Raw genomic sequence first — 12,982 nt, forward strand, 5'->3', positions numbered from 1 at the left:
GAAAGAGGAACATAAAGTAAAGAAACTTTGAATCTTCACCTCTATAATTTTATATTGAAGTAGTGAAAAATAATAATATATTATTATTAATATAAACAATATATATTATAGTATGATATAGTTTATAATTATTGGACGGTATTATATACATAGTAGTATTTGAAAATCAATTTGAGTTTTTTAAACAAAAAATGACAATATTTTTAATTAATTGACAAACTATTTTTTCGGAACCTAAAATCAATTTCTACCAATAAATTTTGAAAAGTAAAACATGATGAATAAACTTGAACATTCACCTTTATAATTACTAGTGTGTGTTTGTCTAGTGTGTCAATCACATTCTTATTTTAAAGTATTAAGTAATTAATTTTTATACACTTTATTTTGTAGAATTAAAATGTCTTTTTTGTATTATATTTACTTTATATTATTTTTTTTTGTCTTTATTAGAAAATATGTAACTTATAATTAATATGTTTGAAGTGATTATATAGGATTATATGGTTTTTTTAAATTAAAAAATTGAATGGCAAAATAAAAATATAGAAATTATACCACAATGATAATTACACCATATTTTAGCTTTATATATAGTATAGATATAGATATATTAAAATGGTGATAAATAATAATATATTATTAGTAATAGTAAACAAAGTTGATTATTATTATAATATTTGCCTTGTGGATACTCATATATATATATATATATATATATATATATATTAATTAAATATTTTATAATTGTTTTTATTATTTTAACATTTTAGTTTATTTAATTTTTATTATTTCATAATAACTTTAGTAGTTCGATTATAATTATAAATTATTATATACATATCATATTATTCAAATAATAATTACTTTTATATATTGATTATTGAAAATATATAAAATAATTAAAATTGAAAACTCATTGATACTTATGAATAATACAATTATGGGTAGGAGCATGTACTATCCATGCTCACCCAACCTCATTATTATCGTGTAATATAGTTGAATTTGTAATTATTTGAGAATTACATAAATAGTAGTATTCAAAAGTCAAAATGTAACTTTGAAAATTAAAGGTGTGTTTGATTTGGTCATTTTCTGTTTTTATTTTAAAATAAAAAACACAAAATGATGATGAAAATATGTTTGCATTCCTGTTTTCATTTCATATTTCAAAAAATATGACCATCATTTCCATAAATTTTGAAAATGGAAAAATGTCATTTTCAATATTTTAATATTTCCATTTTGTTCTAAAAGTTTTGATATTTTTGAAACCATATTTTCAAAATGTACCCTTATTCATTACTCGTCTTTTCACCATATCTTTCAATTTCTTTTTTATTTTTAATGTGCATTAAATTTGATTATTGAGTCAATTTGTATTGAATTTTTATATTATTTAATAATTTTTTAAATTATGTGTAGAACCTTAGATATTAAAATATGCAGAATAAGAGGAGTATATTTTTCAATTACTCTATCAACTAATCAACAAAATCCCAAAATTCAATCAATGAGTGTATCCCTTTCCAAACCACCACACACCTTGGTAATATAATTTATTTCTTTTTTTCTCAACATAACAATTTTTCTTCACCTCTCATATGATATTGGTGAAATAATTCAATCATGGGTATGATACTTGCAAGGGTGTCATGGATTGTGAAGGTTGGAATGAATAATTTCGAAAATGAAAACGATAATAACAAACATTTTTTAGGAAATGAAAACATGAAATTGAAAATTATTTTTTGAAAATGAAAATAGAAAATGAAAATATTTCTTGAAACCAAACACACCTTTTGTCAATTTCAATAGGTGACATTCTGGAAATGTCAAAATAATGAATACTTAAACTTCATTCCTCCAAGTAGTTTACCACCTGATGTTCTAAAAATAAAAAAAGGGTTGCACCCTGTAGAATGTCATCGAATATAATTTAATAAATTTTTTTTATATATAATCTAATATATTGATGACATATATTTTTTTTACAATAACCATAAATATTAAACTTCAACTAAAATTCAATCCATGATTGTACATTTGGTAGGTTTCTGTCCAATAAATTCTGCAATTGCGAGTATTTGAGTTGAATTTGACCGTTATGAGTTTCATCCATATAACATTATCCAGTATTGCACGTGACACGCGCGTGATCTTATTCCACATTTGAATTCGGACCTGAGCGCCGTTTCATCAAATCCAGTTTAATCCAATCCAACACGTCCACTTTCAAATTCGCAACCATTACCCTCTCATTTCCGTTCAAAAAAAAAATAACCACTCTTCTCTCCCAATCACTTCGTTTTCAATTTCCCTCTTCCGAACGAAGCTTCATCAGCTTCGTACTTTTCAGTTTCACGAATCGCAATAACCTAATTCTTGAATCGAGGTTGAAGTGCTGTTAAAAACGAAGTTAAATTTTGCGTCATATATTTGCTTCAAGGTTTCTGATTCATGGAACATTCAGAATCAATGCAATGTGTGCGAGTGGCGGTCAACATTCGCCCTCTCGTTACATCTGAGCTTCTAATCGGTTGCACCGATTGCATTTCTGTTGTTCCAGGAGAACCTCAGGTGATTGTTTTTTTTGTTTCATTTTTTAGGGTTTGAAACGATTTCTAAGTGTTGCATTTGCTAGTAATTGTGTTTATTTTGTTAAATTTGATGTGATGTATTTAGGTTTGAGCTTTAGCTAATTTATGAAAACGTGTTTGGGATTGTGATAGGTCCAAATTGGTTCCCATTCATTCACATATGATCATGTTTATGGTAGCACGGGGTTGCCGTTGTCCGCAATATATGATGATTGTGTATTTCCGCTTGTTGATGCACTCTTCCATGGTTATAATGCAACAGTTCTTGCGTATGGCCAGGTATGCTTTTCAATTTCACATTTATTTGGTTTGTGAAACTTTTACTTGGGAAACTTTGTTTGTTATGTTTATAACTTAGCCTGCATTTCGGTAATTTTGTAATTGAGCTTTTTGTTCTCGTTTTGTTAGACTGGATCTGGGAAAACCTACACAATGGGAACCAATTATACTGGGGAGGGAAGCAATGATGGAATTATACCCAGGGTGATGGAGACAATATTTAAAAGAGTCCAAACCATGAAACAATCTGCGGAGTTTTTGATTCGAGTATCTTTTATTGAGGTAAAGAATACCACTATTTAACTGATTTTCTCTGTACTCAAGGCCAGACTTGAAATTGAGGCCAGACTCTTAACTCGAACTACTAAAAAATGACAGATATTCAAGGAGGAGGTATTTGATTTGCTTGATCCCAACTCATCCAAAGGAGAAGTGTTATGTACTGCAAAGGTTACCGTGCCAGCCAGAGTTCCTATACAAATCAGAGAAACGGTGAATGGTGGAATAACGCTGGCTGGTGTTACTGAACCTGAAGTTAAGACAAAAGAAGAAATGGCATCTTTTCTCTCACGTGGTTCATTGGCACGTGCCACTGGGAGTACAAATATGAACAGTCAATCAAGGTAATATAAAGAGTCTGCAGATTTTTTGTCTTATGAATAGTTTTTTATTGTAGTATTGCATTAATTTGATTCTGATATAAAGCACATTAAAAATTGTGATTTATTTTATTTTGTCAATTGGGAAATTACTTTATAGTCTATAATATGCTGACTGTGTGGTTTATGTGACTTGTCTAGTCGTTCACATGCTATATTCACAATCACAATGGAGCAAAAGAATGGTGATGATGTCTTATGTGCCAAACTCCATCTAGTAGACCTTGCTGGTTCTGAGCGTGCAAAAAGAACTGGTGCAGATGGAATGCGTTTAAAAGAAGGTATTCCACTGTTAGTGATTCAACTAATTTTTAGGTTGAGGAAAAATAATAAATACAAAAATTTATATGCTGTAGTTTATCATATTTGTCGTAATAGAATTTTGAATTTTGAGCTAATGCATGCCTTCACTTCAAGCTGATGTTTTTTTATAAATGCAAGTTGTTTTGTAAGATATTTAATGGTCTTTTATGGTTTCTCGTTGTTAAGGCATTCATATCAACAAGGGTTTATTAGCTCTTGGGAACGTAATAAGTGCATTGGGAGATGAAAGAAAGCGAAAAGAAGGAGGTCATGTGCCATATCGTGATAGCAAATTAACACGCCTACTGCAGGTTTGCACAATATTTAAGCACTACATCTAGTAATGCTTATCTTTAACAGCTCTGCATTTTCAATCATATTTGATATTCTGTCTATTTTGTCAAGTAATACGAGAAATAATGTCTGAACTTAAAAGCAAACTTACCTATGACTTCTAACTCATGATTTAGAAGTCTATTTCTTTAGTTGTTGTGATATTAAAGTTTTAGATGTTATGTTTACTTTTTAATATATATATCATGGATTTATATTTTGTTATCTTGACATGCAAAATTTGCAATTGGTTATCAATACGCAGGACTCTCTTGGAGGAAACAGCAAAACTATGATGATAGGTACATTGTACATATTCACTGTTTGATGATAGACTTTGGAAATTTTTATATTTTTATTATCACATGTATCATTTAATTTGCTTGAAATGCTGCAGCTTGTGTTAGTCCTGCTGACACCAACGCTGAAGAGACATTAAACACTTTAAAGTATGCAAATCGCGCTCGCAACATTCAGAACAAGGCAGTTGTAAGTGCTTTGCATCACTGTTCTGTATCTGTTGTTTTTTTTATGTGGGTGGTGGTCGTTGTATTTGTTACATTTGATAATTCTAAATTTACTTGTTTTTAGATTAACCGCGATCCAGTGGGAGCTCAGGTGCAGAAAATGCGAAGCCAGATTGAGCAATTGCAGGCAGAGCTTATATTTTATAGAGGTGATGCTGGTGGACCATTTGAGGAACTCCAGGTATGTCATTATTTGAATAAGTGTCTGAACTTGATCCTTATGGACTGGGTTATAATTTCTAATGTCCTTTTTGTCAGATTCTTAAACACAAAATATCCTTACTTGAAGCAAGTAATGCGGAGCTACAGCGGGAGCTTCAAGAAAATCGATTAACTTGTGACAATTTAGCACAACGTGCTAGTGATGCTCAGGTCTTTCTTTAATCCCTCATGTAGACGTTTTTAATAAAATGTTGCAAATTTAATACAACAATAGTGCTATGTTTGACATCAAGTTGTTGGGTCTCACTCAATGTATTGAATATTATTAGGTTGAAAAGGACCAACTTGTCTTGAAAATAGAATCAGTTCGAAATGGTAAATCTTGGGATGAGGTTGACTCAAATTCAAATCAGGTTTGAATGCATCAAGTCCTTGCTAATATGTGGTTATAATTTATTGACAAAGTAGAGCCGTCACTAACTCATGGTCTGCACTTGTTTCTAGGATTACGACCTGGTGAAATCTTATGTGTCAAAAATCCAAGATCTGGAAGGAGAATTGCTGCGTTTGAAAAATTCAAACGTGAAATCTAGCCATTTCATCGACTGGGCTGAATCAGACGATGGTGGATTCCGGTCAAAGAATGCTGTATTTGCATGTGGTAACGAGTATTCATCTGATTGTGATACCAGATCTGTGGACATAACAGGTAGCATACTGGAACTTTTTAAGTATCACTTACTTTGCAATGTATCATGATAAACTTGTTCTGGTTAGGTGCATCAAAAAATTTAGATGATAATTTGATTTCTTCAAGCTAGAATTATAGCAGCATTTGGACTTGATACCAAAACTTCTTGTATTTGTATTTTGCTTATCATTTTGAATGAATATTTAATTCTAAACATCAATAGATAGTTTTTTTAGCATTGTACTTGTATGCAGATGACTTGGTAGATCATGCAAAGGAGTCCGAACACTCTTCTCTTCAAGAAAAGTTGGACAGGGAGCTGAAAGAATTAGATAAGAAACTAGAACAAAAAGAGGTAAAAGTTACTAGATCTGGTTTCAAACTCATGGAGATTTTGAACTTGAATCTTTTTATGTCAAGTTTGGTTTGCCAGTATCTAGTATCTAAATCAATTTTTGCAAATTCAGAAGATAAGCACTGTGTATTTGTTACATGTTTTTTATTGACTTTATCAATTGTTTTTACGTCCTAATTCCTTTTTTTTATCTTATTGAAGGCTGAAATGAAGCGATTTAATAACTCTGATACTTCAGTTCTCAAGAATCATTATGAAAAGAAACTTCATGAGCTTGAACAAGAGAAGAAATTTCTACATGTAATCGATCTATGATATGCTATCTTGGTTGTATTGCATTTAGAAGTTTATTGTAATAACTCTTGTTTCTTTTTTTGTTAATGGTAGAAAGAAATTGAGGAACTTAGGTGCAATCTTTCAAATATTTCATCTACCTCTGATGCTGGTGCTCAAAAGTTAAAGGAAGATTATCTTCAAAAGTTGAATGCTCTTGAAGCACAGGTGAGTCTATTATTTGGAACATCTTAATTCTTACGACCACTCAATGCAGTGAGCTGATTATTTGCTTTCCAGGTATCTGATCTGAAGAAGAAGCAAGATTCTCAGGTTCAACTCTTGAGGCAAAAACAGAAAAGTGACGAGGCTGCAAAACGACTTCAGGATGAGATCCATAGAATCAAATGTCAGAAGGTGCAATTGTCTTGTTAATGGAGCTTGTATTTTCAGTTTGAAGCAGATGGCTGTTAACTTTTTCTTTTTCTGTGATAGTCATTACTGTTAGTTTATTTTCTTTAGGTCCAACTGCAACATAAGATTAAGCAGGAATCTGAACAATTTAGGTTATGGAAAGCTGCACGTGAAAAAGAAGTTCTGCAGGTAAATGCAGTTGGGAAGAATTTCCTACTTTTTGTGATAAAAAATATTTTCCCTGTTTGTGGTATTCTTTTTTTTCCTTCCATTCGGTCATGGTATTACAATTTTAATTTCTATGCAGCGAGTGTAAAGGTCTGTGTAGTGGCTCCTATTTGGTAGGGTACAGGGAGGGCAAATGTAGATAGTTTTACCCTTAGATATTGCTTCTAGGTAGATATATGCAGTCTCACCTCCAAACCACAAGGCGACAACCTTAATGTTGTCCCAAAGCTCATCCTCTAACCTATCATGTATTGTCATGTCATTAAAAATGTTTGGCTCTTCCACTAATTACCTTGAAACTCAGACATGATAATATATGATTGGTTGACAATATATTTTTTTTACACATAGTATATGAAATTAAACTAATTTATTATAACTTTGTCTTTGTTAAGTTACTTGCTGAATATATAAGGAATGACTCTATCTTTTAGCATGAACTGCCCAAACATCTGTCTGAGATATTGTCAACAAATGATTAGTTATAGTAGTGGGTCTTAATATACATAATTTGGTTAATTGCCAGCTTAAAAAAGAAGGGAGGAGGAATGAATATGAGATGCATAAGATGTTGGCATTGAATCAGAGACAAAAGATGGTTAGTTGATGTTCAATTCTCTAGCTTATGTAGCCTTATTTGGATTCTAGTTATCCCACTATCTATGTGTTTACTGCAGGTATTGCAAAGGAAGACAGAAGAAGCTTCCCTGGCGACAAAAAGACTTAAAGAACTTTTGGAATCAAAGAAGCATTCCTCTCGTGAAACTGCAGGTTAGGAGATTTACTGTGTCATCAGCTCTTTCCCTTATTTTATGATCTTGTTAATAACTGGCAGTTCATTTGAATGCTGCAGGTGGGAATGGTCCCGGAATACAGGTATTCCCATTTTTGCGAATTATACAAAAGGGTTTAATTGTTTGCTAAACGTTGATAAGTGCTTGGCTTTGATGGATTTTATACTTTTGAGTTCTTGTATGGTGATTTTGAAGAATATAACTTGTGATTCATGAGTCTTGGTGTTTTGTAACGCCTAATTGACATGTCCTTTTCTATTGAAGGCTTTGATGCAGGCAATTGAGCATGAGCTTGAAGTCACTGTCCGAGTGCATGAAGTGCGTTTAGAATATGAGCGTCAAATGGCAGAGTATGTGCTACATTCTATTTCCCTCTCGCTAAAATACATGACCTTGAGATTGTGTACAGTTGAATTTCTAGAATGTGCTATTTTCTTATTCTAAACTTCGTAGTTTGAGGTGCTCTGTTATTCTAGCATAATTTATAGCAAGGACTGATATTTTCTAAAATTCATTTTATATTTACATATATATATAGAATAAAATGTCATAATCATGATGGCTACCAAGTTAGTCCTCCAAAGAAAATTGTCAGCAAATAAGTCCCTAAAAGTGTAAAATGGCCACCATGAACTGTACCTTTAGCCTCTAAAAGATTTACATGGCCACCAACTATGTCCTCCAAAGGATCAATCATGGTCATTTTAACTTGGTTGTTAATGTATCTCTGGAGGACCAAATTGATGTTTTAATCGATGAACACATATATTTACTTCCAATTCAAGGGTAAGGTATTTTATATGCTACTATTATGTTTGAGCTTTGCTCACAAACTCATTGAATTATTGCTTTTCATTTTAGGAGGGCTAAAATAGCTGAGGAAATTGCCAGATTAAAAGAAGCAGAGATGATGAAGCAAAACAACACAAGGTGAAAAAGCCTTACCCTGCATTTACCTATGCAGTTTAATTGTTGTAAATTCTTCTAGTTTTTCTTTAGTGATCTATGATTGAGAACATGTACCTGTTTGCTAGCGTAGTGATGGCCTCATATCAATATCTCCGGGTGCAAGAAACTCAAGGATTTTTGCTCTTGAAAACATGCTTGAAACTTCTTCTCCAACAGTGGTGTCTATGGGATCTCAGTTGTCAGCAGCAGAGGAGAGGGAACGAGTTTTCAGTGGCAAGGGACGTTGGAATCAAGTTCGGTTCCTTTCTGATGCCAAGAATGTGATGAATTATTTGTTCAATATAGCATGTTCGTCCAGGTAGTCACTCATCTGCAAGTCAAGTTTAACAGATGCGCTGACCACTTGTCAAATTAGAGACACCCTACTAAAATGCAGTACCTGTAAATTACACGTATTCCATAACTCGTCTTTCATGATGATATGAGATATCAATTACTTTTTATCTGCTTTTTCTTTATCTTAGGTGTTTATTGCGAGATAGAGAAGTTACCTGCAAAGAGAAGGACATGGAAATAAGAGATCTAAAAGAAAATGTAGTCAGGTTAAGATGTTCGCTTCAACAGTCGGAAATGCACAATGCTGGACTTATTCATCAGTTGAAGTTGCAGGTTCGAATGATTGGCTGAGAGATAATCCGAATTAAGCTTTAGATATATATTTTTCATTGCAACTTATAAATTAGAATTTGTTAATAAACCGGAGAAAAAATTCCCTTTCCAATTTTAAGTATTACTTCATAAAATTGAAGAAACATTTGTTCAAATTGGACACTTCAATTCTTCATTAAATTAGAATTGGACACTTCTATTTACCATATTATTTAAATTTCATGACAGAGTTCTATGGGAGGACATAAGTATGACTTGCGCAAGCTGGTAGGCTTCTTGCATGTAATCTATCTCATTGTAAATTTCTTTTCTTTGTTGTATTCTAATTGATGATCATTTGGTTATCATTTAGGAAAACCGTCGATCTATCATGTTATTTGAGGACATGGATATATCTGATGCAGAATCAGAAGGTTATGATGTAGATGCAACTGATGACGAATGGGTTGAGTCAGGAAAGTTACAGGTTCGGAAAAGAAAATCTAAAAGTGGACGTTTAAGCATGGAAGATAATCATACAAATAGCAGTTCAGAAGATGTCAAAGATAATTCAAAAGGACTCGATTGTGCATCTGAGAAAACTGCATCAGATGTTTGCTGCTCTTGTAGTAAATCCTCGTCTTGCAAGACAACAAAATGCAAGTGCAGAGCTCTGGGCGGCAGTTGTGGGAGTTCTTGTGGTTGCCTTGCAACCAAGTGTACCAACAGAGCATCAGTCTCAAATGAGTCACAGGAGCCAACACAATATGGGGTTGAAGGAACTGGGAATGATTCTAGAATTGAGGAAACAGACAAAGACCACATTCTTGCTACTCAGGGTGCTGAGTTGCTTCAAGGTGCACTAATTGCGAGACCTGCTGAGACAAACAATGATCGTGGGCCAAGAAAGCCTCTCTCGGACATTGGAAATACAGTGGTGCGTTAGTTATTATTATTTAGTACTTAAGAAACTCGAGTCTCTCTGCATTGGGAAAAATCATTTAACTTCAAATTTCTATTAGTTTTACTGGCATTTTTTTATTTGGCTGTCCTCTATGTCTGTGTTATTTTGATGTCTTATGCTTTATTGGACCTAAAACAATATAGTAGTAGCACTGTTAACTATTACTTTCCTTTGCAGGCCAAATCAAATGCTCAAAAAGGTAATCCGAGAAAGAAATGGAGGAAATCCTCGATAGTTCTTGTTTCAGATCCACCGCATTCCTTGCAGCCGAGTAATTCTGAGGTCCCCAAGAAAGAAAATGATAATATTAGTGAAACAAATGTCTCTTCCAGCAGACCACAGAACATGCACTCATATAGACCTGAAAGTTCTTCAATTCCCTCCAAGGCAGAGAATAATGTCATTGGGACAAATATTCCCTTGAGAATACCAAGGGCTATGCAAAGGCAAGTATCATCAAAAGTTAGTGTTCCATTGGGGGACATAAATGCTATTAAACCAGATGAATCTGTCAACAATAAGGAGCATGAAGTTGTTGATGCTAGAAGTTCTTCTCGACAGAAAAGAACACTTGAGAAAGAGAACAGTGGACGTTAAATCTTGTGCATCCTTTTCTTACCCTTTAAGGGTATAATCCAGAATTGAGAGCATGAGATTGCCATATTCTTATGGCGAATCTATCTGTTGATAAGAAACACAAGTATCTATTAAAATGATTTTCGTTTGTCTTCAGTTGACCAATAGAAGATGATTTTGTGCACGTATAACGGCATGTATGTAGTAATGGCTTCAGCTCACGAGAAATAACAAGTTCTAGTTACTCCATTGGTTGGTTTTATTAAAAAGCTTGTTAAAGCTGGTTCTTGTTTTTATTGAGGTGACTGTTAACTTGAGTTTTTTTTATGGAAGAACATGCTCAGGTTGCTCTTTTTAGTAATGCTATGTTTGGTTGGGTGGAAAAGGGAAATGAAGTAAAGGAAAAATGGCATAAGAAAAGAAAAATTGATTCATAAACAGGGACCATGTCTAGGAATTTTAAGGTTCTTTGACAAAATTTATGTTGAGAGCCCTAGCCTAGCACATTTTACCTCCTCAATAATCCTCATTTCACCTTTTTCGCTTTTGAGCCGCGAAATCATTTATCAAACTTTTATAATTAAATTTTATATCATAATTAATATCAAATAATATTCAAGCAATTTCAACTTTAAAAAAAAATACTTTTTGATGGTGGCAATAGTCACTAGTCCTATTAATAGTTTAATTCTTCTAATCAATGTTAATATATTTGATAACACTTTTTTCCTCATGAAAACTAATGTATTGACCGACACTTTATATCTGTCAACCTACATTTTTATTTTTCTAATATAATATATATATATATATATAAATATAAAGTTTATATAAATTTCTTATTTATGCCTCTAATAATGATTAGTGTGTCATTAGATGTTCTCATGTTGGTCAAAGTTGGTCTTCTTGGGGTTATAGAAGAGAGAGAAGTAGAAGTATGAGAATGTGTGGAATAGTGTGACACATTGATGGAAAAATAAAAGAATAAGTGAATTGTGGAAGTTTCTTGTAGTTATTATTGAGATGGTACAAAATAATAAAATTGGAATATAAAAATTATGTTACGGTGGTTACTAAATAGAATTTAATGAAATTATCGAGGTTCAATCAGTGATATAGGAACGGACCGGACGGTCCGACCGTCGCCCGACATGGTGGGCGGCCCTGTCTCACCCCAACCAGGACACTCTTTCAAGCTGCTTCTGATAGTTGAAAATCCGGTCGAACTAGAAAAATAAAGTAGGTGGATAGACTTAAGCTTGAAGAAACTAACACCGCTCATCCCAACCATTGTTCCTCACCCACTCCTGTGTTGAATCATCAAACCAAATCCTATGAAAGAAGAGAATGAATGAGTATTGAAGAAGGATATATAGGATGTGAAGAAAATGTGGGAAAATATGGGAAAATATGAAACTTTGATGAAGTGTAATATGGTATGTAAAGGGAGAGGGGGAATGGAAACTAAAAGGAGGAAGAGAAACTGCATCATCCATTCTCTTCTCTTGCTTTACTTCTCTAAGTGAGGATTATTTTACTATTTCAATTTGTAATAGTAAGTAAAAAAAATAGAATAGTTTGCAAGAGAAGTTGTCCATTATAATAAATTAATAATGTATAATGACTTTTTATAATAGAGTTTAAAATTTACACAAGTTCTACAAATACAACTTTAACTAATAATTCCTATTATTTAGAGCAAAATCCAGTCTGAACAAATGATTTAACCGATCTAACCTGTTAGAACCTATACGAAATCTCTTCTAGGTTGATGTCTGGTTCGGGTTTCATAACATTGAGTTCAATTACCTGAATGTCATTTAGCCACATTTTGCATTTACATAAAGATAAAATTAGAATATAGAAATTACACAGGTTCAATTACCTAAACACCCATTAGGTATGTTTTATCTTTATATAGTAGTATAGGTAAATCAGGAACAAAAATGTCATTTTTTATAGATCACATACTTTTCATGAAATTTAAAAATAAAAATGTTAATTTTTTTTATACTACCAAAGTTATCTCTTTACCATATGCATAAGAAACTAGTTCTTTTAAGGTGTGTGATTGTCTCTCTCAACAATAATCACTCTCATTAATTAAACTTTTGACCTTTTAAGTTTTTGGGATCTAGCAAAATCTAACATAACTAGAGCAATATCTTATTTGTATAAATGTTAATTGGTAAAATTATTAACAACATCATACCAATAAGTTAAATCTAAAATTGAGAGTTTACACTAATTATTGTTTAAAATTT

The 12,982-nt window shown here is 32.4% G+C and overlaps 1 protein-coding gene across 1 annotated transcript; it reads left to right on the forward strand.

The window, feature by feature from the left end:
- LOC109338500 (kinesin-like protein KIN-4C) lies at positions 2,196 to 10,942 on the forward strand. The gene is made up of 27 exons (XM_019575761.1): positions 2,196 to 2,583; positions 2,736 to 2,882; positions 3,012 to 3,164; positions 3,261 to 3,505; positions 3,683 to 3,822; positions 4,031 to 4,155; positions 4,443 to 4,479; positions 4,575 to 4,666; positions 4,769 to 4,885; positions 4,963 to 5,076; positions 5,196 to 5,279; positions 5,371 to 5,575; positions 5,812 to 5,912; positions 6,114 to 6,212; positions 6,300 to 6,413; positions 6,486 to 6,602; positions 6,708 to 6,788; positions 7,354 to 7,425; positions 7,505 to 7,598; positions 7,681 to 7,703; positions 7,886 to 7,971; positions 8,483 to 8,551; positions 8,661 to 8,888; positions 9,055 to 9,199; positions 9,428 to 9,466; positions 9,552 to 10,115; positions 10,320 to 10,942. Exons 1-27 carry the CDS (start codon positions 2,464 to 2,466, stop codon positions 10,737 to 10,739), a joined length of 3,831 nt encoding a protein of 1,276 aa, XP_019431306.1. The 5' UTR covers positions 2,196 to 2,463; the 3' UTR covers positions 10,740 to 10,942.

The sequence above is a fragment of the Lupinus angustifolius genome, chromosome LG02 (genome assembly GCF_001865875.1).
Source record: "Lupinus angustifolius cultivar Tanjil chromosome LG02, LupAngTanjil_v1.0, whole genome shotgun sequence".
Classification (NCBI taxonomy): domain Eukaryota; kingdom Viridiplantae; phylum Streptophyta; class Magnoliopsida; order Fabales; family Fabaceae; genus Lupinus; species Lupinus angustifolius.

Excerpts from the sequence above, each read along its gene's own strand:
- LOC109338500 (XM_019575761.1), top strand. The coding sequence starts at position 2,464 with ATGGAACATTCAGAATCAATGCAATGTGTGCGAGTGGCGGTCAACATT. Across the intron at positions 3,506-3,682 it reads AATATGAACAGTCAATCAAG|TCGTTCACATGCTATATTCA; the intron begins GTAATATAAAGA and ends TGACTTGTCTAG. Across the intron at positions 7,599-7,680 it reads TTCCTCTCGTGAAACTGCAG|GTGGGAATGGTCCCGGAATA; the intron begins GTTAGGAGATTT and ends TGAATGCTGCAG.